Below are 26,984 nucleotides of genomic sequence, written 5' to 3' on the forward strand. Positions count from 1 at the left end.
AGTTCTCTTCAAATTGTTAGCACTCCAAAAGTAGCCTGAATTCCTATCAGAAATAGATAAGACTTGAACATTTCATTTTCATTTGTACGGAAAAGAGAAACCAGCCCCACAGTCCTCATGCTCTCCGTACCACTGTGGGAACAAGAGCTCAGAGAAATGTCTAAGCTCTGTCTTTCTAGTTTCAGAAAAAAACATACAGAAATCTGTGTGTCCATGCCATCAATACAAACCAGGACAGGGGAGAGCATGGAGTGTGGCACCATTCCAGATTTGGATCTAGGTCTGCCTCCAAAGTGGCTTCATCCTCTTCCTTCAAGGATTGTTTGTTTTTTCTTCCGTATAGCCTTCACTGATATCACCATTGAAAATTGTGCTCTTTCTTTTTAGCTTTTCCTAGAAAACTTTGTCTCTCTGTTCCTTCTACATTTTATTAAACTTACCTCTTTGTATTTTCTGCCCCCCCACAGTGGGTTATAAGCTCCTTTAGGATAGGCACTTTTCTTTTCTTAGGCCCCACCACAGGACTTTATACATAATAATAGGCCCTTAATAAAGTTCACTGGAATCAAATAAAATTAATCTTTATTCAGTTGAGTAATTTAAATTACATATGACAGTTTCTCATTTTGAATATGTGGAAATTTCTTGGGATTAAAAAAATGCCCCTTTTTTCCAAAAAGAGCTGATTACATTTTTTGTCTGATTAGAAGTCATAGACTGTTTATATTGAAGCATGATTTTTTTCACCTCAGGAATCCTGCATTTGAATGAGAATTCACTTTTATCTTTCAAAATTTCAAAACAAGAGCAAGTCATTAACAATATTTTAGATGAGAGAGAGTATTTAGTCAATGTTACACAACCTTGCAACATGCTGTAGTCTTACTATGTCTTTAGAAACTCATGGCTGCTCTTGTAGCAAACAGCATTCCAATAAACTGGAACATCCCAAGAGCTGGGAGGTGGATGGGACCTCAAAGAACAGCAAGGCCATCCAGGAATTCCTATTTCTGCTGGAGACCTTCCGACAAAGCTGATCTCAGAGGGTGGGAACGGGAAGGGAAGAACAAAGAAGGCTCCTATCTGTCTCAGGGTTGGGCTGTGGAGAGACAAGGAAAGATGCGAGTAGTGAATAAGATGACAAGAATCCTATAAACCAGCAATGCCTTGATTTTTCAAGGGGCTCCCATGTCTTGTGTTTGCGAGTGCGTATATGTGTGTGAATATGTGTATGAGTGTGAGTGCATATGTATGTGTGTGCATGCATGTGTGCGTTTTCTTCTCATTTTGTTCCATGAAATAGAAGGGTTTTGAGGCAGTAAACCAATAGTATTGTTGATATACATGATTCAGTGTTGGTGGTGTATTGTATTAAACATATTCATGTGTCTCAGATTTTAATACGAATATGGACTTAAAAAGCATTGGTTTTGTACTCCTCATGTGTCAGGCATCGTACTAAAGCCTCAAGGCTCTAAGACAGCAGGAGGAGGGGTGACCAGGGAAGGCTGATCTGCCAGGGCAGCTAAGTGGCCAGGGCCAGGCCCTTTCTAGCAATGGTAGCAACGAGATGTGGAAAGTAGAGGTCGGGCAGGACCATTTGTGGTCCTAAGAAGATAATGTGTTCAGGAGAATGGTTTCTGTTAGATCTAAAGAGTTCTCATAGGTTACTTTAAACGTTCCTTTGGAACAGTTCTCTGATGACCTTTTCCACCTTAAATGTTTGACTTCAAGTAAACTTTATTGCCCGTTGCTAAGAAACTCTTGTTATATAGCTTCCTTTTTCAAATCCACTTTTTAGAGTTCAACCAGGTCACTGCTATCATCTGTATAATGGTCTTCGAGCCAGCCTTCTGGATGACTATCAGTTACCAGAAATTTTGAGAACACCATTAGAAGAACTGTGTTTACAAATAAAGGTAAAAATATTATGTGGAATGATTGGTTTTCTTAAAGGATAGTTATTTTTGTTCTAAAATATGGAGGAAGATATTCTATTATCCTTTTTCTAGATGCATGAAAAAAGCACTTGTATACATGCATCTTAATGAAAAACATTTTCTTGGACACATCATTGTAGGTTGAGGAAGCCAGTCATAAATGTTTACTAATCCATTTTTAATAAAGTAAATCTTAGATTTTTTCCCTGAGTATTCATTACTCCATGTTTTCAGTACCTTTTCTGAATGCTTACATGTCCTTGTACTACAGTTAGTCATTTTAAAGAATTTATTTAAAGGGGGTTGGTAGAAGGTTTTTCATTCATTAACCCATAACCTTTTCTTCATGAAATAATAATTGTGTTTCCATTTCATTTTCCGAGATATGTAAGACCTTGAAATCTGGTTTAATTTTGGCATTTTCTTACATTTAATATTAGCATTTTACCTATTTTTATTAAATGTAATAACTCGTTATTTTCTCCAGATTTTAAAGCTGGGCGGAATCGCATATTTCCTAAGCAGGTTAATGGATCCACCATCACATGATGCCGTTTTACTGTCTATAAATCATCTAATGGAATTGGTAAGCTTGATTCTTAAACACCCTTTTCTTGCTTTAATTTCTGTCTCTTAATGGAAACATTTGGTAAATGGAAACTTTTGATAATCTTAAATTTAAGTCGTTAGGCTTGTGTATATGTAAAAACTGCTTAACTTTAGGTTTTTCTTTTCCATATCGTACATCTCATGTATGTATGATAATTATAAACTTATCTTTATAATGTTAAATGATTTTAATTATGTTCAGCAGTTGATAATTTTATATATATATATGTGTATATATATGTATATATATATATGCACACACTTTTCAGAATGTGAAATTCTTATATAAACCATCATTTCAAAGACAGATTTAAGATTATAGAAAGTTCCAGAACCTTGTTGGGTCATAGGATGATTCTTCTGCTGAGACAAATGTCATAAATGAAACCTGTCTGATTGACCTTGCCTCAGGTAATTTAGTTCCCCCCTAATTTGGGTAAGGTCCAGACTGTGGACTCTGGTGTTTGGCCTTGGCTTCAAATGACCTCAGTCCACTTCGATCACCGCATCTCAAATATGATTCACCACCCTGGAGTAGGAACTCTTTGGTATTAAGCCATTGTTCAATCCAATGCACTTTAAGAGAAGAAAATCAGCACCTCCATTGAGGAGCAATTTGGTCCCTTCCAGAAGTGGTATGTGTGTATTTCAGTGCTGAATAGTTTAATCTATGATTGCTTTAAAGGTCTCTTCTTCCTTTTTTTACAGAATGCTTTGGATAAACAAGAAGAATTGACCCCTCTTGGAGTCCATTTAGCACGATTGCCAGTTGAGCCACATATTGGAAAAATGATTCTCTTTGGGGCTCTTTTCTGTTGTTTGGACCCTGTCCTCACAATTGCGGCTAGTCTCAGCTTCAAAGATCCCTTTGTCATTCCGCTGGTAAGAACTTCCATGCAAAATGTGTGATCACCTTCCAAGATGGTCGTTGAGAACCACAGGTCCCAGCAGAACAGGGCTTTTATATCAGCATTTTGGTGCACAGAGCTTTGTAAGTGAGTTCCATTTCCATTTCTCTTTCTGTGGTTTTAGGGCAAAGAAAAAGTAGCCGATGCCAGGAGAAAGGAATTGTCAAAGAACACAAAAAGTGATCACTTGACGGTTGTGAACGCTTTTGAGGTAAAATCCTGTGGAAAAACCTGTCATGACCTTTATGTCGCAGAACAAAAGCCCTCTGTAATTAAGTTAACCAAAATCGAATTGTGAATGACAGGTGGCAGTGTGATAACGGAGAAGGAGCTTTAACTTGGAGTCCAAGGCCTTGAGTTCAAATCCCAGCCCTGCCTCTTAATACCTGTTGGCCTTTGGAAAGTCACTGAGCCTCTCTAGCCCTTGGTTTCTTTATTTGTAAAATTAAAAATGGAACCTGGTTCCTTTCATTTCTAAATCTGTGGCTTGTAACCCTGATATCTGATGAAGATTATAAAACTTTTAGGAGACACCTTCCCCAACCTTGAGCTGAAACTGGGTTCTGCCAATTGCTAATAAACTATTAAGTTTATACTTGTCTTGTGGATTGTAGAAGAGTGATTCTCATTTGTTGAAGCATGGTACATACTGAATGATCTCTTGTGGAGGATGATTTGGGGTTTATATTGTTGGCAACAGTAACTTAGACTGTGAGTAGTAATTTAACTTTTGGTGCTCTTTGAAATCACATGACACCCTGACCCTGCCCTCCTTTTTTTCTCTACTTCCAAGGGATGGGAAGAGGCGAGGAGGCGCGGCTTCCGATTTGAAAAGGACTATTGCTGGGAGTATTTCCTCTCCTCAAACACACTGCAGGTATCTGCCTGTTTTGCCTTGGATGTGCATTAGCTGAGGAAGTATGTGGCTGCCTGGAGCCTAAGTCAGTTTTCTAACTTTGTTATTTAAAATGCAGCCCTTTGGGTCACCATTTAATGGAGGCCTCCAGGGCCCCTTTGGTAGAGTGAACAAGCCCCTTCAAATGCCTGTTATGTCTTAATTTTATAAATTGATGGTTTAGTAAAGTAGGATTTTGTAAAGCCCTTAAATCCTCCAATTAAACTGCAAAGTAGCAAGATTTTGATCACATATAGAGCACCACAGCCTAGGGATGGGCAGGTTATAGCCTCACAGTGGGTTTTTAAGTTAGTTACTAAGAATTGAGAAATAACATAATGCCTGAGTATTGGTGCTTGTACTAGGTCATAAATACTTCCAAAGGTCTGTAACCAACCCACCCAGCTTTGTTTTACCTGTGTTTCCCTGAATCTCACTTTCCCCACATCACTGCCCATCGGCACTGTCCTTCAAGGCATGTTTTAATTTCTGCCTCTCTGAAGGCTCTTCTGAATCTTCCAACTGGAAGGAACTTCTCCTCATCTGCACTTTTTGTTCCTCATGCAGTTATGTGTGGTTTTTCTAGAGAGGGTCTTGATGTGTATAATGTAGTATCTTAACCTAATTTCTTTGAGGACAATATACATCTGTTTCCCTTGGTGTCCAGCATGTTAATAATTGTTTGGATCAGTGAATTAATGGTACTGTAGTTAAATTATGATCATAGAAGAGCTACCATTTATGGTGGTATTAGTATTTCTCTAGGAAACGTTGTTTAGCATTCCAACTTATTAATATGAAGATTCCCCAGTGCTTTCCCAGGTTGTAGTTTTTGTGACCTGGGCCAAGACTCAAGCAAGTCCGGTCCTTCTATCTCTGATTGCTTTAGAGGTGAATCAGAGGTGGGTTTGTCAGCATCCCAAGCAACATGGTCTGTAACTTCAAGGAAGCAGGGAATAGAAATCTCAACTAACCACAGCTGGGGAAGAAGATATTTAGTACCTCCTGTGTGCTAGGCCCTCTTCACATCCCACCCAGCACTGCCTTTAGTTGCTCACTTGTATTCTTGAGTCACCTGGCTCCTTCCGTTTCTTGCTGTCACTTCTCACAGATGCTACACAACATGAAGGGACAGTTTGCTGAGCACCTTCTTGCAGCTGGATTTGTAAGCAGCAAGAACCCCAAAGATCCCAAATCAAACATTAATTCAGGTAAGTCTAATGACAAAACTTAGTAGCTAAGTAATACTTTCATCTATATCCCCTTTATCTATATTGTTTGTTTATTGCAGATAATGAAAAGATAATTAAAGCTGTTATCTGCGCTGGCTTATATCCCAAAGTTGCGAAAATTCGGCCAAGTTTTAGTAAAAAAAGGAAAATGTAAGTATTTTAAGGTTATGAGCCTTTTAATCCCCTTTTGCTCCCCCTCCCTCCAAAAAAAAGAGCTTTATTATACCATGGGTAATTTATTAATTAAATTAAATTATTTAAAAGCATTATTTAAATTGTATGATACCGGACTCACTTTTTGCTAATGAATAATATTTTTCTGGCTGTGCCTTACCTCTACTACCCAGTGATATCACCTAGTTCACAGAGATTGCAAGTTATCTATAACAAACTAAAGAACATTGGAAGTTATGCTGGCTTCTAAAAACAGCGTTGCCATGTGTTATCATTTTTTCCCTGCTCTTTTGGTATGAGAAATTAAAAGTATGTCTGTTTGACAAACGTGGCATCTGCTTTATCACAAGCACTCATTAAGGACACAGCTCTGTACTAGGTCCTGGGAAAAAATGCAAAGTTTACATTTTTCAGGTTTTAATTTTTTGTGGACAGACCTTCCATATTCTAATTTGTTCATAGCATATTTCAGGTTCTCATTTGGCAGCTTTCTTGACTATTTTTTTTTCTTCCTGCCTATGAGTCCACTCGGGCCTCTTTAGGAAAGAAAAACAAAACAAAATTAATCATGAGAGGATATATTAATGCCCTCTTGTATTAGCATGGCATGGGCAGCTGGCAAAGCATGGAGCACCTGAGCAATAGTAAGGGTGTTCTGCTACATCTGACTCTTCCTGAGTAAAGACTTTAGTGTCTTTTCATGTTTGGATGGAAATGTTATTAAAAGTTCCTAGAACATTAAAGGAGCATATATGTAGGTAAGACTACAAAGATTTCCTATTAAATCTATAAGTGACCTGTTAATTAGCCATATTTTTCTTTTTTAGTGTGGAAGTTGATTTAGTTCTATAAGTATAGGTCATTAGTATGAATTTAAAAAAGAAACATTCTGCAGAATCAATGTGGGGGCAGAGTGACTAGATACCAAAAGGGGGAAAAGAAAATGATAGGACTTAGTTGTTGGTTCAAAGTTTTTTCCTATTCAGTCGTTGTGGACAGAGGTTTACTGAAGTTTTACATTTCCTTTGAAAAATTAAAAGGACGTTGGTGGTGAGTGTAAATCCATCTAAAATTAAGCACTTCCTATAGATGTTGTGAGAGTTAACTACCTGCTAGATTGTTGTTTAAGGAATTTCTTCATTGAATCCTATTAGAAATTTGAACTGCAATGGTAATTTTCTGTCGTAAATAACATTGAAGATGGAGGTTTGTTCTTTTTCTGTTTTTACGGTTCAGGAGAAATGAGGCAGTCTCATTTTTAGTTTGATTCAAGCTTGGATTTGTCCTAATAGGAATTTATTTTATGTACCATTTAATCTTCTAGCCAATTAAGTAGACTCCAGATAACTTTGAAAATGTAATGAATGATGTGGATAATTGTGTCTGCAAGAGGAATGGTCACTAGCAGTTTGATTTGAAAGCTACCAAGTGCTTTGGTGATTTACAGACAGTTAATCTTATAATTATACTCAGGTTACTCACATAGGTAGATAAAGCATTTAAGTGCTTCTGTGCCAGGCACACCCTTGCAATATGGATGTGGGAAAATTCAGAGATGCTGAAATGAAGGCTTTAAAAACTCTTTGGGCTTTCCCTAAAGTAAAAGGGAAAAAAAGTAAAAAAAAAAAGTCCTTGAGAAAGGAACTTTATGACAAGTTAGGTGTAACTCCAAACTTTTCCCTCCCACCCCCTTTTTTGAAGGGTGAAAGTTTGCACCAAAACTGATGGAACAGTTAACATTCATCCCAAATCTGTTAATGTTGAAGAGTCCGAATTCCATTATAACTGGCTGATCTATCACCTGAAGATGCGCACAAGCAGTGTAAGTAAACCTGGCGATGGCTCTAGACCTGCCTGGCCATGAGGTGGCCTCTTTGAGTATTCTGTATTAGACCATCACTTAGGATCGCTTTTAAACTTCCAGCCAAATGTGACTTGAGGTAAATAGCTATTCTTTCCTTGGAAAAGCTCTTTCCTGATCATGTGGATGTTAGCCCCAGTCTGCTGTTCCCTTTTTAAATTAACCGCAGTAGTGATCTGGTTTCCATAGCTGACCTGGCAGGGGAGTCTTTTTGCAGAAGCTATAAAGGACCCTAGCTGTAGGGTCATGTAGCACCAACCCTGTGGAGCCTCTTGATACTTGACCGATGTGTATTTTAAATATAAGTTTGAACTGATGACATTTTTAAAGACAGTGCTGTGCACTCTTAACTGAGAAGCACTGTAGATTTCCACCATGTGTTTCAAAAGTCAAATGAATAAAGAATTCTTACTAGGAATTTAAATACAAGGTGTGTTTTGTTTTGTTTAACGTTCAGTGTTTGTGTAGTGAGAACTCCCCTAAAAATACAAACTGTGAATTTGTTTTTGTCAGACTGTTACATTCTTGACATCTGTAAACAGGTTTGCTCGTAGGAAACCAACATGTTAAACTCAGCTTGAGTTAAAACAGTGACTGTAATATTGATGGAAAAGTCCAAATGCTTTTCAGTGAAACCTAAATTATCTTCAGCTTTATGGTGTCTGATAACTACATGCATGAAAGAAAACACTGAAGAGCCGGTTGTTTGCTTTTCTCAGAATACTCAACAATAAATTTATTTTCTGGTCTTATTGCAGATATATTTATATGACTGCACAGAGGTGTCTCCCTACTGTCTCTTATTCTTTGGAGGTGATATTTCTATCCAGAAGGATAAAGATCAAGATACTATTGCTGTAGATGAGTGGATTGTCTTCCAGTCTCCAGCAAGAATTGCCCATCTTGTTAAGGTGACCGATTAATTCATGATTATCTGCATAAATTTCAGAATTAGTTTTTTCATGAACATTTGACATTTGTGATTTTGTTCTGTTTCATCCTAAATAACATTGAATATTTCTTGTTGTATGTCATAAGATGGAATGTTAGTGTTTGAGTGATTTATTGTTTCTCCTCTAACTTCTTTTGTGAGTTGTTAATCAGATTCAAAACTAAAGATTAAAACTAAAGCTAAAATTGGTGTCTTAGTGATTAGGCTTCTTAATCATTAACAGTTTTCCTCCTACAACTTGTGAAATACTTTGTATTTCAGTATAATTTTTAGTTATTCCGTTCCTAAGATACTTTCAAGAGTATTCTTTAGAAAGGAAATTGCCTTTTGAATTCAAATTTGAAGGTGCCTTCTGCCACTTCAATGAACATTTATTAATTTTTCAATCCTAGGAACTAAGAAAAGAACTTGATGCCCTTTTACAAGAAAAGATTGAAAACCCTAATCCTGTGGATTGGAAAGAGACTCAGTCCAGAGACTGCGCTGTACTGTCTGCTATCCTAGACTTGATCAAAACTCAGGAAAATGGGACCCCCAGGAACTTTTCCCCCCGATTCCAGGATGGCTACTACAGTTGACAACCTCTCTGGGGCAGTCCAAAAGAGCATTTTAACCATCTTTTCTCACTCTTAGTTTGATTTTTGACTAAGTGGTGACTCTTGGGGCCTGTAATTCTCATGCATCCTATATGTAGATAATGGTGGTGACCTAGCGTGCATGACTTCTAATGTTAGCTGTAGCTTTTATAACTATCCCATGGAATGCAGTACATTCTCTAATGACATCGATGTGTGTGTGTGTGTTAGTCATGTCTCAATTCCACTGGCACTCTTAAAGAAAGACAGAGAAGTTGTGTACTGCTGAAAAACAACATTTATATCCCTTTTTTTGCCCGGGCACAAGGGCTCTTGTTAACCCTAAATGTGTATTGTGATCATAGAACCAGTAGAATAATAGTGGTTAGAAGCGGGGTCAATGAACATTTGAACAGTGCAGCCTCTTTTTTACCCAGCTTCCAAGGGAAGAAATTGAATTCAAGTGTACTAGCACAGTATTTAATAAAGTGTACAGTGGCGTAAAGCAGCTCTGCAGTGGTCCTTACCTTGACTCAATTTTTACGTTTCTTCCCCTCCTCTCTGCCCTCAATACTCTGTGAGATTCATTGAATCCTTTAATCCTGGCTAGAGTTCTGTAGCACAGTCTGAAATTCTGTTGGGCAGGTCACCCACTGTAGGAATTCAGTTAAGGTAAGACCCTTAACCCTTATACCAAGAGAGTATTTGAGTACTGAAGCTTGTCTTAAGAAATTACATTTAAGCTAAGAACTGTAGTCATGATAATTTCTTCTGATTTGGTTCTTTAAGATGCAAGTCACTAGTCTCATTATGTTGTTATTACCTTGCCCTTGGTGAAACAAAAGCAGATTTATCTGTCGTCCTGCCTCAGTATCGCAAACCCCCTCGAAAATGCCCGCTTGTCTCTATTCTGTGGTCAGCTGTGTGATATTGAAAACTGAATATGATAATGGAAATTTGATAGCGTTGTCCTCCTTATGTAAAATTGTATATGAGAAGGACTTGAGAGTTAGTCTCATCCCCTCTTCTTTCATTTACAAATGAAAAAACTGAGTCTGAAAAGAGACTTTAACTGGTCCAAGGCCACACAGCTGTAAGGATGGAGTGAGGATTCAGACCCTGGCCCTCTGATCCAAAGTTCATCCTTCCATGCCTCTCCAGTCTTTTATGCAGTGAACTAACATTGGAATTTAAAATGTAACTAATTAGGATGAAGCATTATGCATTATGTAGTAAACATTATGAAAATGTACCTTATAAATGATTTTGTTCCAGAAAGCAAAATAGCTAATAAACAGTTATATAGACCTTTCAGGGACCCCTTTCTGCCTTGTTCAATAACTGTCTTAATATGTTATAAACAGAGAGGCTCCACCTTACAATGAACAGTTATTAAGTGCTTAGCAGAGGCAGAACATGTAAGCTAACAATTTCAGATGGCCAGTAACTCTGCAAATCTGTTGTAGGGGCAGCAAGCCCAGCTGTAAGACTTGACAGGAAGCAAGGCTTCCCCAGGCTGGAGGGGTAAAGCCAGACCACAACTGGTCTGCCATCCTGGCACTCTGCCTGGGTTATACACCTGGCTCTAGAGTGAGACTCGGATGTCACCATGTATCTACCTGGATCTGCGTTTTACACCCATCTCATCACAAGTTATGTACAGTATAAACGGTAGAGAAGGACCATGGGAGAAGAGTGCTTTTGTTCATTCATCCCTTTGGGGCCTGCCCAATTGGAATAGTGGCTCATGAAAATCTGTCCCCTTAAAAATGGAGAGCTCTGTGCTGCCAAATGATTCATTTGACTTTCTGAATTTTGTGTTGGTTTGGGTTAAAATATCTGTAGGAATTTGGGCTTGGCTGTGCTTGGCTCAGTGCTTATCAGCATGACCATTTATGCACAGGTTACCGTTGTAAAGAAATAAATTCGGTTTCTGTAAGATTTTTTTTTTTTTTTGAACAATGCCATTCCTTGGGAGTGTTGTGTGGGGTGCTGTTTGCCAGCATGGTGGGAGGAGAGACAAACAAGCACATCTGGAGGACAGTTGTGGAGAGGAGGACCCTGTTGTTGGCGGCCTCAGCCTCTGCCAGGATTGCCTGAAGAAATGCAAAAAGAGCATCATCTTGGACCTACAGGGTCACTGAGTCCAGCCCCTGTGCTCTTATGGATTTGGATCTGGAGAAGAGAGCATTCCAAGACTTAGGCCAGCTCTGTGGGAGAGGGATTTCTTGGAGCAGGTAGTTCTCAGAGCAATAGGAACAATTCAAAGAAGCATTTTTAAAAATGCATTTTTTCTGATATCTTTGTTTCCATCTGCCTCTCCCTATCCTCCCTACCAAAAGCAGAGGCATATTTTTATTTTTTTAGTAACATTTTCTGCCAGCCATGGTGGTACATATCTGTATATCCTTCAGCTGGTGAAGCTGCAGTTGCTGAATCTCCTGAACTGGGAAGTTCTGAAGCTACAGGGTGCTAAGCTAATCAGGTATCCACACAAAGCTGTTATCCCCATTTTACAGATAAGGAAACATGGGGCAGAGCTAAGATGGTGGAGAAAAGGCAGTGACTCAGCTGAGCTCTCCTTAAAATCCCTCCAAACACCTTTAAATAAAACAGTTCCTGGAACATCAGGATCCACAAAAGGATGGGGGAAATGATTTTCCAGCTAAAGTCAACTTAGAAGTTTAGCCTGAAAGGCCTTGTCACACCTGAGTGAGAGTGGAGCACAGTCTGGTGCTGGCCATGCCAGCACAGCCCTGGCCTCAGCAAATGAGGAGCAGGCCTTGGAAGCCATGCAATCAACATCAGCAAGCAGCAGCTTCTTCCAGAGCTCTCAGCCCATAGACAGGGGTCAAACTACTGGTCAGGAGATTACAGGGTTGTCTTTGATAGCACTGAGGCAGGTCTCTGTTGCTTTACCCATATTTGGATCTAGGTTGCAGTCCTAGGTGGCAGTCCCAAGGTAAAGAGGAACACTGGCACACCAGAGCTTGTGGAGCCAGGGCCCCTCCTCACAGTCAGGTCAGGGAAAGAATGCTTGTGGTCGTTCACAGGTCAAGAGAGTAAAAACCCTAAATGCTGATTCTTACATCATACCACCTTAGAAGAACTGAAAACTTACAGGTACCTAGAAGTATCTCTGAAAACTGCTGCACAAAATACCTGAAACTTGGGACAGTGTACCCTCCACCCTGAAAACAAAGCCCAAAGCCTACTTTAACAGAATTAAAAGTCAAGAAATAGACTGGGAAAATGAGCAAACAACAGGGGAAAAAAATCTGATGAGTGACTATAGTGACAAAAAAAGATCAAAACCTTTAAGAAAAATTCGTGAATTGGTCTCAGGCTATGGAAGAGCTCAAAAAAGATTCTGAAAATCAAAAGAGGTAAGGGAAAAAATGGGAAGAGAAATAAGAGTGATGCAAGAAAATCATGAAAAATGAGCTAATGGTTTGGTAAAGGAGACAAAAAAAAGAAGTGACGAATATAACACTTTTAAAGAAACAGATTAGGCCAAATGGTAAAAAGAGATACAAAAAGCCAATGAGGAGAAGAATGCCTTAAAAAGAAGAATTAGGCCAATGGGAAAAGAGGCACAAAAATTCACTAAAGGAAAAAAAAAGTAGAATTGGCCAAGTGGAAACGGAATTACAAAAGCTCACTAAAGAAAATAATTCCTTAAAAATTAGGATTGAGGAAATGGAAGATAATGATTTTGTGAAATATCAAGAAATATTAAAACCCAAAAGAATAAAAAGTGGAAGACAATGTGAAATATCTCATTGGAAAAACAACTGACCTTGAAAATAGATCCAGCAAGATAATTTAAAAATCATTGAACTACCTGAAAGCCATGACCGAAAAAAAAAGGACATTTTTCAAGAAATGATAAAGGAAAATTGCTCTGAGATTCTACAACCAGCAGGTAAAATAAAAATTGAAGGAATCCACTGATCACCTCCTGAAAGAGATCCCAAAATGGAATCTCCCAGGAGTATTATAGCCAGATTCCAGAGCTCACAGGTCAAGGAGAAAATTTTGCAAGAAGCCAGAAAGAAACAAGTCAGGATAATGCAAGGCCGCAGTCAGGATAATGCAAGATTTAGTATCTTTTATGGTAAAGGATTGGAATGCTTGGAATATGATATTCTGAAGGTCAGAAGAGCTAGGATTACAACCAAGAATCAGGTACTGAGCAAAACAGCATGGTCCTTCGGGGGAAAAATGGGTATTCAATGCAGTACAGGACTTTCAAGCATTCTTGAGAAGATCAGAGCCGAATAGCAAATTTGACTTTCAAATATAAAACTCAAACATAAAAAACAGGAAAGGCAAATCATAGGGGGCCTAATAAGGTTAAACTGTTTACATTCCTACATGGAAGATGTTATTTGTAACTCAGAAGAACTTTCTTGTTATTAGGGCATTTGGAGTATATATAGACAGAAGGCACAGGTGTGAATTGAATAGGAAGGGATGATACTTAAAAAAATAAGGGGTCAGAGGAATGTACTGTGAGAAAAGGAAAGGAAGAGGTAGAACGGGGTAAATTATAAAAGGCAAAGTTTTTACAGTCAAGAGGAAGGGGAAGGGGAGGGAGAGTGAGTGAACCTTAACTCCTCAGAATTGGCTCAAAGACAGAATAAAATACATACTCATTGGGTATGGAAATCTGCCTTACCCTGGAGGAGTGTAGGAGGGGAAGGGCATAAGAGAAGAGAGAGAGATAGAAGGGAGGGCAGGTTTGGGGAGGGAGTGGTCAGGAACAAAATACTTTTGAGAAGGGACAGGGTGAGTAGAATAAACAGAGGGAGGAGAATAGGATGGAGGGAAATAAAATTAGCATTAGTAATTGTGAAAAAGATTTTGAAGCAAAAAGAAAGGCATTTCTCAAACAGAGAACTCAGTCAAATTTATAAAAGTGAAAGCCATTTCCCCAATCGATAAATGATCAAAGGATATGAACAGTTTTCAGATTAAGTAATCGGACTATAACCATGTGGGGAGAATATGCTCTAACTCACTAATGACTGGAGAAATGCAAATTAAAACAATTCTGAGGTACCTTCCTCATTAGATTGGCTAATAGGATAGGAAAGGAAAATGACTAATATTGGAGGGGATGTGGGGAAAATGAGCTATTAATGCATCATTGATGGAGTTGTGAACTGATTCAACCATTCTGTAGAATTTGGAACCATGTTTAAAGGACTATAAAACCATATTTGACCAAGCAATACCATTATTAGGTTTGCATCCCAAAAGATTTAATTAAAAAAAAAAAAAGAGGAAAAGGACCCGTATGTACAAAAATATTTATAATAGCTCTTTTCTGTTGGCAAAGAATTGGAAATTGAAGGGAAGCCCATCAATTGGAGAACAAATTGTGTTATGTGATTATGATGGAATACTATTGTGCTGCAAAAAATGATGCGCAGGATGCTCTTAGAAAAACCTGGGAAGACTTAACATGAGCTGATGCAAAGTGAAACGTACTGTTACGTTGTTACAAAGTAACAGCAGTAGTCTAAGATGATCAGCTGTGAATGACTTAGCTGTTCTCAGCAGTACAATGACAACTGACAGATTTATGATGAAAAATGCTCTCTGTCCCCAGATAAATAACTGATGGTGTCTGAATACAGATTGAAGCATACTTTTTTACTTTATTTTTCTTGAGGTTTTTTTTTTTTTTGTCTGTTTTCTTTCACAACATTGAAGGAATCCTAATAAACCTGCCTCTGGCTGCAATATTCTAACTTCCATATGGGCCCCACTGAACAGTAGGCATGTCCTGATTGAGCCACACAGTCTGGCTCTAACCATACCACAGGTCCCTCGACTCATTACAGTCGCTTACCCTAGCTAGCCCCTGCCCCAGACTCACTTCACATATTTGAACAGGTATGTTCTTGTACTGAAGCACAATCACATCATCCATTTAGCCCAAGACAGGACCACGATATCTAACTATCCATCTTGACCAGATAGGACCACAACAGCTAGCCAGTGGAGGGCAGCATGTCCAGGATGTTTGACCCCTGGACTGTAAAAGAGCCCCTTCCCCTGTTACCTAATCCGTTAACAAATCCTTCCTGCCTTTATAATACTCATTTCTGTTGTGTAATCAGCATCATTACCCTCTAAATTTGCTGGTGGTATCTTACTAAGTTGCTGGTTCCTCTTGGAACCTAGCCTGCTTCTGAGGGACGTCTCAATTCTCAGTAAGTGCCCATACTTGGATTAGAAGTGATCTGACTGAACTCTTTGTGACACCACAGCATGACTAGTGTGGAAGTGTTTTGCACGACTACGCATCTGTAACTTATATGGAGTTATCTGTCTTCTCAGTGGGGGGTAGGGAAGGAAGGAAGAGGATTTGGAAGTCAGAATTTTAAAAACGAATGTTAAAAATTGTTTTTACACATAACTGGGGAAAAGTGAAATGCTACATAAGTTTTAAAAAGAAAAATAGTAACAGCTAGCACTTAGAGAGTGCTTAAAGATTTGCACAGCACTGTATATATGTTAATTTACTTGATGTGCCAGGTTCTGTTCTTACTTCCACTTACCGAGGAGAAAACTGAGGTTCATAAAGTTTAAGTGACTTACCCACAGTTACACAGCTCGTCATTGTCTGAGGCAAGATTTGAATCAGAGTCTTCCTGCCCATCCATTGGGTCACCTAGCTGCCTCATCCAGTCAATGGACAATTTGCAGGGTTCCAGATAGTTAAATATGTAAAGAAATGGTACTAAAAGTGCCTAATGGTAATTCACATTTTTAGCCTCCAAAACTCCAATAGTGTCTGATGCATATTGAGAGTGTGCATGGTACCGTGGAAAGAACTCTGGTTTTTCAGTCCAAGGGTCCTGAGTTCAGATTCTGCCTCTGATGCTTACAACGTGTGTGACCTTGGGGAAGTCTCTGAGTCATCAAATCAGGCATACTTATATTCGTTTCTGGCAATTTGAGAGACAAATTTGGGGGAAACGAAAAGGATATCAGTCCCACACGACACAAAGTAAATGCATGGAAAGCTTACCACAGGCTAAAATAACAGATCCTAAAAGGATTTACATCAAAAACATAAGAACTGCCTTGCCCATCGTGGGTTGCTGAGGGGGCATATTTTGGGCTGATGTTGACCAATCACTGCCAATGAGTCCCACTATTATTATATCAAATTAATATGAATAGCAACTAATTAACGTACACACTTGATGGGGAAGATGTGTGTGCAAGAACTCCTGGTTTCTGGGTTAATTCCAAACACAGTTCAGTCAACGAGGCTGTCTGGAGGCCCTATTCCAAATTCAAGGTCAGGGGACTACAGAATAGTCCAAAGCTGTGGGTGTGTTTTGGGGTGGGGGAAGACAAGTATGAACAGAAAGCTAGGGGTCCAAGGAAGTGGTGATGTTAGAAGGAGAGGAGTGAGCTGACTCAGTTGGCAGAAGACTTGGAGTGGAGAAGAAATGAGAAAGAGTGGGGTGGGAAGGAGGAAAAGGAAAGAGGATATACATAGCCCAGCACCCCTTTCGGAAATGTGCATGATGTAAAAGCGAATGAGGGCAATAAAAATTGGTTTTAAGAGATCAGCCTGTTTGTCCAAGGTTATTTGATTCTGTTTTGTGCTTCTTTTATATGTCCTGAAGTGGACGCATGTTATCTCCCTGAGAAAGAAAGCTCTGTGAGGACAGGGAAATTCTGTTTCTCTCTTTGTACCCCACAGCCTAGTGGAGAGCCTGGGCCTTAGTCTGTGTTCAGTAAAATCTTGAGTGATTGTGGGAAAAAGGGGAAATAGAGAATGTCTCTCACTGAATCATAAATGGCATTGTGACTCCCTCTCTCCCAACCGGTTTATGGCAGTCTGGTGGATAGAGTCCTGGACCAAGAGTCAGGGAGAGCTGAGTTCAACCTCTGCCCCAGACATATACTAGCTGTGCTACCCTGGGCAAGTCACTTAACCACTCTGCCTCAGTTCCTTCATCTGAAAAATGGAGATAATAATAGTAGCACCTGCCTGCCATGATTGTTGTGAGGATAAAATGAGATGTGTGTACAGTGATACGGGGCGTGGCAAACCTTATAGCCTGTTTGCCTCAGTTTCCTCACCTGTAAAATGGGGATAATAATAGTACCTACCTCCCAGGATTGTTGTGAGGATTAAATGAGATATTTGCAATGCACTTAATACAGAGCTTGACACATAGTAGGCACTATGTAATTTTAATGATCATCATCATAGTCAATCGTCATACAGCTAGTAGGTGCCTGAGGGAAGATTTGAACTCTGGTCTTCCTGACTCCAAATCTGAGACTCAGACAATGCTATAGTAAACTCACTGTCTCTAGTTACTACTAAGATTGCCTGTAAATCCTATGATGAAAGTTTTACATAAATTATGTAAATGGTAAAATGGTTTCCTCAGTCACAATGCTCCATCTTTACTGATGCACTGGGCCCCACAATTCAGCCCACGTCATAGAGTGCTGAATTTGGAGCCAGGAAGGCTTGGATTCAAATCCTGCCCCAGACGTATGTTAGTCCTGCGGTCCTGGCACTCTCCATGTCTAAGAACAATAACTAGCATTCTATGGGGCCATAAGGTTTGCCAAGCACTTTACATGCATTGTTAGCTCACTTTATCCTCATCACAATCATGGCAGGGAGATGCATTTATTATTTCCATTTTACAGATGAGAAAACTGAGGCAGAAAGAAGTTAAGTGACTTGCCCAGCATCACACAACCAGTCGGTATCAAAGGGCAGATCGGAACGCACATCTTCCTGACTCCAAGTCCAGTGTTCTATCCATGGCACCATCTGTTAGAGAGACTTCTTCGGTGTACAGCTCAGTACTAAATCAGAGAATATATATATCGAAATTTAATAAGGTTTGAAAAAATTGCAATGGCATATAAAAATTAAAACTACCATGCCCAGCAAAAATTAAACATTAAAGTTACTCTTTTATGTAATACCTGCACATGCAAGGAACAAAAAAAGACATTGGAAGCTGAATGTCCTAATACGTTTCACCTAGTCTGTCTCTCTCGTGCATCCCTTTCTATATACATCTCCCTCATTAGAGTGGAAGCTCTTTCAGGGCAGGGACCATTTACTGCTTTACTTCTTCTTGGTCTCCCTAGAGCTTAGCCCAGTGCCTAGCACATAGTAGGTGCTTAATAGATGTTTGTTAATTGATTGAACACTGGTAAATTGCAGAGAACATGCTTAGCCCCAATGCAGAGAGGAGATAAATGCACTTCCCTGCATCTTTGCAGATGTGGGGGACGGATGGGCATGGAATTCTGCATATGTCAGACTTGGTATTACTTTGGTTCGTTTTGATGAGGTCCCATCCCACCCTTTTTTCAACTCTTTGTTATAAGGGATTTCTCCCTGGAAAAGGAGGGAGAAGATACATGAGGAATTTTAGATGATGTAAAAAGAAATCCAATAAAAACTTATTTTTATCAAAAAGACCTGTTAGCGAATAATAAAAAAAAATAACAAAATGTTAGCTAATAAGATCATTGACCTATTATGGACTTCCATAACTGTTCAGGCAACACCCAAATTAATTCCTAGAAGCCCTAAGGCCAGTTTCTGGTGTCAACAGGATATTTGCCAAGATGACCCAGAACTGCTAAGAAGCTGATGCCATCCTGGTGAGAAGGTAGCTTTCTCCATAAGCCTGACCTATGTTAGAATTGACCTCTGCTTCTCAGAAAATGCTAGGACGTCCTTACCCAGGGTCCCTTGCTGGCTAGACCATGTAATTGACACATCTTGTCTTAGCTGATTTCCATCGCAGCCTCTAAGGATTTACCCCAGTTAAAAAATCAACTCATAATAGAATAATAGACTTGGCTCAAGAGCTGGAATGGCCTACCTTGAACCTGTGACCAAGAGGGCAGAACCAGGACCTCTCCACTAAGTGGAGCAGACTGGCTTTGGGATCTGAGGCAGTAGCTCGGACGTGCCACCCATACACTTGTGTTACAAAAAGTGTTCTTTGCTTTGCCCCTCCTCTGGGAAAGTGGGAGACCAGGGAGGTAACTCCAGGAGCTTGCTCCACCAACTCCTGAGTCCTTGACGTTTTCAAACACCCATTTAAGGCAATAGATACTGCAACCGTGTGTTGGCTGTTTTTGTTGAACCATTTAATTTGCTGTTTTTTATTATTATGTCAAAAGGGGCAGTTTATGGGGAGGGAAAGGGACAGGAACCAGCATTGATTAAGTGCCTACAATTATCATAGTGCCAGGCCTGTGATAAGAGTGTTACAAATATTATGTCTCATTTAATCCTTACAACCCTGGGAGGTAAGTGCAGTTAGTACCGTTTTACAGTTAGAGATGCAGAGATTAAGTAGCCTTCTCCAGATCACACAGCCAGTCTGAGACTGGATTTGAACTGACTCCAGGAAGGAAAGGCATGAGTGTCTATATAACACCTACTATGTACCAGGTACTGTGCACACAGTAGGTATTTTACAAATACTGTCCCATTTGATCCTCACAACAATTCTGGAAGGTAAGAGCTATCATTATCTCCATTTTATAGATGAGGAAATGGAGGTCAGATGACTTGGCCAGGGTCACATAGCTAGTTAGCAGGTCAGATTTGAACTTATATCTTCCTGTCTCTAGGCCCAAAATTCTGTCCACAGCACTACCTAGCTGCCTTTAGGTAGAATAAGTAAGAAATGAAGGTAATGTAAAAACGGAAGATAAAGATGCAATAAAACAATACACCCCTCTCCCTGATGCAAAGCCCCATATCACTGTGTCCAGTGTGTCATTCTGTGAAAATGCAGCGGTGTGCATCACTGATGCTGAGGATACCAGCATCCTCCCAGTCCCTCCTGGATGCCTCACTCTCATGTCCAAGCCTGTTGATTTTTGCCTTCTTAGGTATCTTGAATATGCCCCCTTCTCTCCTCCAATGCTGCTCCCATCTTGGGGCAGAGCTCATCACCTGGCTCCTGAATTGTCATAACAGCTGCTGGGAAGGGGGCCTACCTGTCTCCAGTCTCACCTTCTGCTGTAACTTAGACCTGGGACATTTCCTAGATGAGTCTTCCAATACTCATCTGTTTGGGAGATTTTTGAAACCTCCACTCACAGGAGGGAATTTAGGTTAGGATCCCCTCTCTGTCAGGGAGCCAAGTTGCTAGGTGCTAGGCTCTGCGCTAAGCACTGGGAGACACAAATGAGCAAACAGACAGCTCCTGCCCAACCCAAGGAGCACACTTTCTAACAGAATGGGGAACTACACACAAAAGGGAACTTGAAGGAAGTGGGCAGAGAGAAGGCACCATGAGGGCCATTGGGGCCTCAGAGTCAGAAGCACAGCTGGGAGGGGACAAAGCCTGGCCAGCTTGGGCTCATTCCCCAAAGAGAGGCCCCTGGAAGGACCTCACCAGTGAGAGAAGGGAACCGAAGGGATGGAGGGAATCTGTAGGGTGAAGGCAGCCGAGTCATGAGGGCAAAGTTTGCAGGGTAAGTGCCCAGTGAGGAGGGGAATGTAGGAAAAATAGGAGCGATCAGAGGACAGCCCCTGAAACATACTTACGTAACACAATGTATTGGAAGAAAGGAGTATTTCTAGATGGCAGCTGAAATTCATCCCTCGTCTGTTAACCATTTTCCATGGTATTTTTTTTAAGCTTTTAGTGATGTGACATGGACCACTAGCTCCATTCTCTCAAGGGCTAGCCCACTCCTCTAGTTTTAGGGGTTGGAGCATCTGTTATCTCTACTGCCTTCAGTTTGAGCCCCCACTGGCTTGGTTTCCACCGTATGTCAGGTTCAGTTCCTTTTAACATTGAGCTGCTTTTACAAAAGGGCTATTTACTTGGAAGACAGAACAATAAAAATGTGCAAACATGATCTGCCTCCCCGTTACCTTGGGGGCACACTCTCTGCCAAAGCATCTCAGTCTCTGGGGAGAGGAGGCTCCAATCAGTTCAGTTCCTGCATAGTACTGATCCCACCAATCGAATGAGATGATATTCATAAAGTACTCAGTCCAGTGCCTGGAACATAGTAGGTAGATGCTCAATAAATGCCTTTTCCTTTACTATTTCCTTCCCTTCAGGGGCAGCTAGGCAGGGTAGTAGAGTCAGGATAACCTGAATGTAAGTCTGGTATCAAATACATGATAGTTGTATGATCCTGGGTAAGTCAGTTAACCTCTATTTGCCTCAATTTCCTCATCTGTAAAATGAAGATAATAATATAGTACCTGTGTCCCAGGGTTATCTTGAGGATCGAATGAGATAATAATTGTAAAGTGCTTGGCACATAGTAGGGTGTTATATAAATGTTTCTTATTAATTACCACCAAGTTCACCTTCAGAGGTGGCCTCACTGCCAGATGTGTCTTTGCCTCAGCTGCAGATAGACTGGTGCCCTGAACGTCTCTCCTTGTGGCATAGATGCCAGACCTGGATTCTGAAAGGATGGGATGAAGGGGGAGACTCCATTCCCTTCAGACCTCAGGGGTATCAATGCTCAATGGCCCACATCTCAACTCTAGACTGAGGTCAATGGGCCAAGGCTAAAGTTGGCCAACAAGCCTTTGTGAACAATGAGCAGACAATCAGAGTCTTCTCTTTGTCCTGCAGATAGCTGATGCAGCCAGTTTTGAAATGTCTACACATGCTCCAGTCTCTCTCAGATGCTTTTCTGACATGTATCATCCTGATTCTCCTAGAACCTGAGAAACCAAGTTAGGAAACCTAGAACCAAGTTTCCTAGGTTCTCCATGTGGAGAGATGCCATCCTGGGTGCTCTGCCCATGACCAGACCCCATCACCCTGAAATAAAGCAAAAAAGGCTTGAACCCAGATCTCTGCTTTTTTAATCAGAAGCATTGGAGACAGTCTCTTTCCTAAGAGAACCCAGCAACTGTACAAGTTTGAAGAAAAGTGATTTTTATTTTCATTTAATAAAATAGGCTGTGTTAAAAAATATAATAAAATAATAAAACTAGCAAAAACCAACCAGCCCACCACTATCATTTAGTGCAAATCCTGCCATCCCCAAAGGGAGCCATCGGGGAGCTAAACGTTGGTCTCCAGTCCAAGTAACCGTCCCATTCGCTCCACATTCTTGTCTATTGTCGCCCGGCAGGTTATCTCCTTGGCACACTCCATAGGAAACCAACCCCTTTCACCATCCCGAAGCCTTTCACCTTCATACCAACCTGCAAGGAAAATCTTACAATCAGTCAAGCTGCTAAGTGTTTGTAGAGGGCTTACTCATCCTCCTGAGTTCAAAACTGTCCTCAGACATTTACTAGCTGTGTGACCCTGAGCCAGTCACTTAGCCCTGTTTACCTTAGTTTATTCATCTATAAAATGAACTGGAGAAGGAAATGGCAAACCACTCTAGTGTCTTTGCCAAGAAAACCTCAAATAGGATCATGAAGAGTCAGATATAAATGAAAAGGGCTCAACAACTACGTGCTCAGGAGGAATACAAGAAGGCACAGAAGTTGCTCCCAGTCTCAAGGGCCTCACAAATGAAATTAATTTGCATTCTCACTATTTGTGATTTAGAATAGATTTTCATTTTGTGGTTATTGTTTGCAGTTTTTCAGTGAAAAATATTAACTCCTACCATTTGATTACTTGTCTTGTTAGGGACTGTTTTTTGGTATCATGTACTTGTGTCCCTTCTTGTCCATTTTGGATTTGATTTGTTGATAATCAAAAATTTAGAGCTGAAAGGGACCTGGTCCAAATACTTCGTTTTACAGAAGAGGAAACTGAGGTGCAGATGTTTAAATGGACTGCTCAGGGTCAGAGCTGAAGGAATAGCACAGCCAGGATATAAACTCAAGGATCATATACCTGGAACTTGTGGGGATCCGATCCCCATTTTGTCCAGCCCCCTCATTTCACAGTTTCAGAAACTGAGACCCACAGAGATTAAGTGACTGGCTCAAGGTCACAAGGAGTAAGTGGCAGAACCAACACTTGAATCCAGGAGCTAACTCCAGATTCAGAATGTATTAAACCACATGGTCACTACACCGTTTGCTATGCTCTCCTGTCTTTTCTAAATGTTTTAGGAGAAAAGAATGCAGTTCAGAGGATTCATTAGGAAATCTCTTCCTGGTACAAATCCATGAGGAGTCTATGGTCACTTAAAATGTACGGTGCCCAGGGTCACCTGGCTGGCGCAGTGTATCGGCTCCTCTGAGGCATGTTTTTCTCGCTTTGGGGATTAACCAATATATTTATAAAAGAATCCTACAATTCTATTAGAGCCAATTATCACCAGTTCCCAGCCCCTCCCACCTACAGGTAAATTCTTAGAAGATTTGAAGTTAAATACATACAGCAAATGCCCCATGGACAGACTGCTGACCTGTATGGCTCTGGGAAAAGACCAGCAGCTGATAATATGACCATACATCCCAGCAGTCTGTGACACATTGAGAAGAAACTGAAAGTAGAATTTTCTGGCCTTGATCCACCTGAGCTATGGGGAGCAGCTGCATGACAAAGAACATGTACCCACCATCACTGACATTCTGGTAAACCAACACCACATCTGACACCTGGAGGGACAGCTCATCTGGCTGCTTGGCTGTGAAAGTGCGGATGATTTCCACTTGGGTCAGCACTGAGGAGAAGAGAGAATGCTCTGAGTGAACTTTGAGGGAGGGGAAGCAAGAGTTCTGTCAAATGAAAAGAAAATCAGTATGGTCTACAGTCACTCTCTCATTCTCTTTAAGCTGGGAGAGAAAAAAATGTATAGGTAGGATGATAAAGTCATTCTACCTTTTTAGAAAGTTGCTGTTGCCCCAGGCCAACCTTCTCTGTTTTTCCAGATTGACAAAGTGAGATCAAGAGTCTTCCAATATTGAGTGTCTAAGTGTGCCTAAGCTTAAACATGGCACCTGATCAAACCAGCCAACAATGAGGGCACTGAGGTATGAGATGATCTGGCATGGATGGGATGCCTAGAAAGACCAACTTGTCTTGTGGATGGGAAGGAAGGGCAGATGATGCTTTAGTTGCTACTCAAGAAATATCCACCAGGGTCAGCGCTTCTCAATTAGCCCCCAGATCTTTTCTACTTACTGGTCCTGTCCAAGCTCTGTAGGTCACTGCTCCGCCCCAAGGCAGTTATCCAGCGGGCTCGTTCGCTCCTAGGAATAAAAGCTGAAAATTAGTTTCCCAATCTCAGTAGAGCTCCCTCCATTCTAGATCCCCAACTTGCTGCAGTGAAGAGGGCTTGATTTAGAGTCTTGGGACCTGAGTTCAAATTCTGCCTCTCTGGCTTGGCATGGTGGGTAGTGCACAGGATTTGGAATGAAGAAGACATGAGTGTGTATCCTGCCCTAGATACTTACTAGTTGTATTACCTTGGGCAGGCCACTTAATCCCCATGAGAGCTTCACTTCTTCATTTGTAAAATGGGGATAATAATAGCACTTATTTCACAGGACTGTTGTGAAGATCAAATGAAATAATCCATGTAAACCCTCAGACAGCCTTCATAACCTGACCCCTACCTACCTTCCCAGCCTTTGTCTACTTTTCTGCCTTCTGCACACTCTGTAATTGAGGGACACCTGTCTCCTTGCTATTCTCCTGACTTCTTGCCTTTTGATTGGCTAATATTGTCTGGAATTCTCCCTCTCCTCACCTCCACCTCTAAGAAGCCTGGGCTTTCAGCCCTAATCTTACCTTCAGCAAGAAGCCTTTACAAACCCTCCATGTGCCCCCATCCTTTAGTTAGAGCCTTCCATCTGAGATCACCTCCCATTTACACTGTAGAGGTCTTGTTCATAGAGCACATATGTGCTATCTCTCCAGTTAGAATGAGACTCTTGAGGACAGGGACCTTGTTTATACCTTTCTTTGTTTTCCTAGCTCTTGGCACAGTGGCGGGCAAAAGAAAACATTTAATAAATGTTCACTAATTGTCTGCCTTTCTAACTTTCCTCCCTGTACTGCAGAGCCTGGGAACACTGTCTTATTTGCTGTTTCTACAACACAAATTCCGTCTCTCAACTTTTGTGCTGGCCATGCCCCCTCCCTGGAAGGCTCTGCTCCCTCACCTGCACCTCTAATATCCCTGACTTTCTTTGAGTGTCAGCTCAGAACCCACCTTCTTCAGAAAGTCTTTCCAGGTCCCCCAGCCACTAATTCCTTCCCATTTCAAATGATTTTCCATTGCATTTACATAGTACTATAAGGGTGCAAAGCGTTTTACAAGTAGTATCCCATTTTATCCTGACAACAACTCTGGGAAGAAAATGTTCTTGTTATGTGTATTTTACAGATGACGAAATGGAGGCAGGATTTGAACTCTGGGCTTCTGCCATCTATAGTGCCACCACACTGCAACAGTGGACAGGAGAAAAGGCAGAGGTCTTGGCAAAAATAAGAATTTTTTTAAAGCAAAACTCCCAAACAAGCATTTTAATTATTAATATCTGTTGTGACTCCCTTTGACTCCCTTTTCTAGGGATATATCACATATCACATATATATGCATATCTATATGTATGTATATGTGTAATGTATGTATAAATGTGTGTCTATATACATATATACCTACCCCCACATAAAGAATATACACACACATATAGAAATAGGCATGGATATAGAATCATCCAAGATTGCCAAAGGATAGAACAAGACAGTTCTTGTGGCTGTCGTGTGCTGTCAAAGCTTCTGGAAATTGCTCCAGTGAAACCAGGTCTCCTCTTTCCACCTTTGATGCTGCCAGACTCTACAGCATCCCCCAGGGGTAGGGAGAAATCTGGACTATGGGGAGCAACATGGAGAGCACAACCAAGTCTCTCATCTGAATTTTGTACAACATAGGAAAGAAGTTAATAAGGAACTCTAAGAAAAGGAAAAGTCAAGCCTTTGAAGCCAGTGGGGACACAGAATGCTCATTACTTTCCCAGTGTGAGAGTGTGCGATACAAGGGAAGGAGTGCTGGATTCAAAGAGTTCCAACCCTGACTCTGCCTCTACCTGGGTGACCTTAGGAAATTCCTGTGACCTCCCTGGGCCTCAGTTTCCTCACTTGTAAAAGAATTTGGCCCAGTTGCCCTAGGATGTTCCTAGATTTATCTGAACTGGGCGCACGACCTCTTTGCCACCTCACAGAAGCAGAAAAACCATGTATCCTCAAGCCAACACTGGGGATACACCATTTCACTAGAAATATTAGCTAATGAATCATTTCTTGTGGGTAAGATACAGCTGCAAAACACATGCATAACATACAAACACACACACATGTGGGCAAAGACTCTGTCGTGGTAGTTTTGCCAGGAGTTATTAGCAAGACAAAGATTCCCTTTACAGGTCCGAGATGGAGGCGCCATGCCTATCAAACTCTAATCCTAAATTGGTTCAGGAGGACCATAAACCCACGGGTACGCATTTGACAAGAATTGTAGTCATGCTGTGGCGGCCAAGAAGCAGAGGTGATGGATATTTGGCTGCCTTCAGAGACAGAGAATGTGCAGAGCTAGGGAGGTGACTGCCAACTGTATTATACGTAATGGGGAAAGAAGCAAGCATTTTTAAAGGACCTGCTACATGCCAGACATTGTACTAAGTACTTTACAAATATTACCCCATTTGATCCTCACAACAACCCTGGGAGGTACATATTATTATGAGCCCCATTTTGTAGTTGAAGAAACTAAGGCAGACAGAGGTGAAATGATTTGCTCAGGATCACAGCTAATAAGTGTCTGAAGCTGGATTTGAACTCAAGTCTTCCTGGCTACCGTACCACCTAGATGCATTGGGTTCAGTTCTGGACACATTTTAGGAAGGATATT

General features: G+C 40.8%; 2 protein-coding genes across 3 annotated transcripts in view; one reads left to right on the top strand and one right to left on the bottom strand.

Moving 5' to 3' along the window:
* DHX36 (DEAH-box helicase 36) overlaps positions 1–9,654 on the top strand; it is a 41,663-nt gene extending 32,009 nt beyond the window's left edge. The window contains exons 16-25 of the mRNA XM_072618678.1: positions 1,802–1,919; positions 2,428–2,526; positions 3,258–3,431; positions 3,582–3,668; positions 4,251–4,334; positions 5,464–5,563; positions 5,644–5,734; positions 7,460–7,580; positions 8,378–8,530; positions 8,964–9,654. Coding sequence (XP_072474779.1) covers positions 1,802–1,919; positions 2,428–2,526; positions 3,258–3,431; positions 3,582–3,668; positions 4,251–4,334; positions 5,464–5,563; positions 5,644–5,734; positions 7,460–7,580; positions 8,378–8,530; positions 8,964–9,149 — 1,213 coding nt within the window. The 3' untranslated portion in view covers positions 9,150–9,654. The remainder of the gene's footprint in view (positions 1–1,801; positions 1,920–2,427; positions 2,527–3,257; positions 3,432–3,581; positions 3,669–4,250; positions 4,335–5,463; positions 5,564–5,643; positions 5,735–7,459; positions 7,581–8,377; positions 8,531–8,963) is intronic.
* Positions 9,655–21,997: 12,343 nt separating this feature from the next.
* The window catches only part of ARHGEF26 (Rho guanine nucleotide exchange factor 26), a 131,639-nt gene continuing 126,652 nt past the window's right edge, over positions 21,998–26,984 (bottom strand). For both annotated transcript variants that reach the window (XM_072618679.1, XM_072618680.1), the window contains 3 exons: positions 24,254–24,321; positions 23,688–23,792; positions 21,998–22,365 (listed from right to left, as the gene is read on the bottom strand). In XM_072618679.1, the coding sequence (XP_072474780.1) occupies positions 22,223–22,365; positions 23,688–23,792; positions 24,254–24,321 (316 nt within the window). In that variant the 3' untranslated portion in view covers positions 21,998–22,222. The remainder of the gene's footprint in view (positions 22,366–23,687; positions 23,793–24,253; positions 24,322–26,984) is intronic.

Source organism: Notamacropus eugenii, chromosome 6, assembly GCF_028372415.1.
Source record: "Notamacropus eugenii isolate mMacEug1 chromosome 6, mMacEug1.pri_v2, whole genome shotgun sequence".
In the NCBI taxonomy this organism is placed as follows: domain Eukaryota; kingdom Metazoa; phylum Chordata; class Mammalia; order Diprotodontia; family Macropodidae; genus Notamacropus; species Notamacropus eugenii.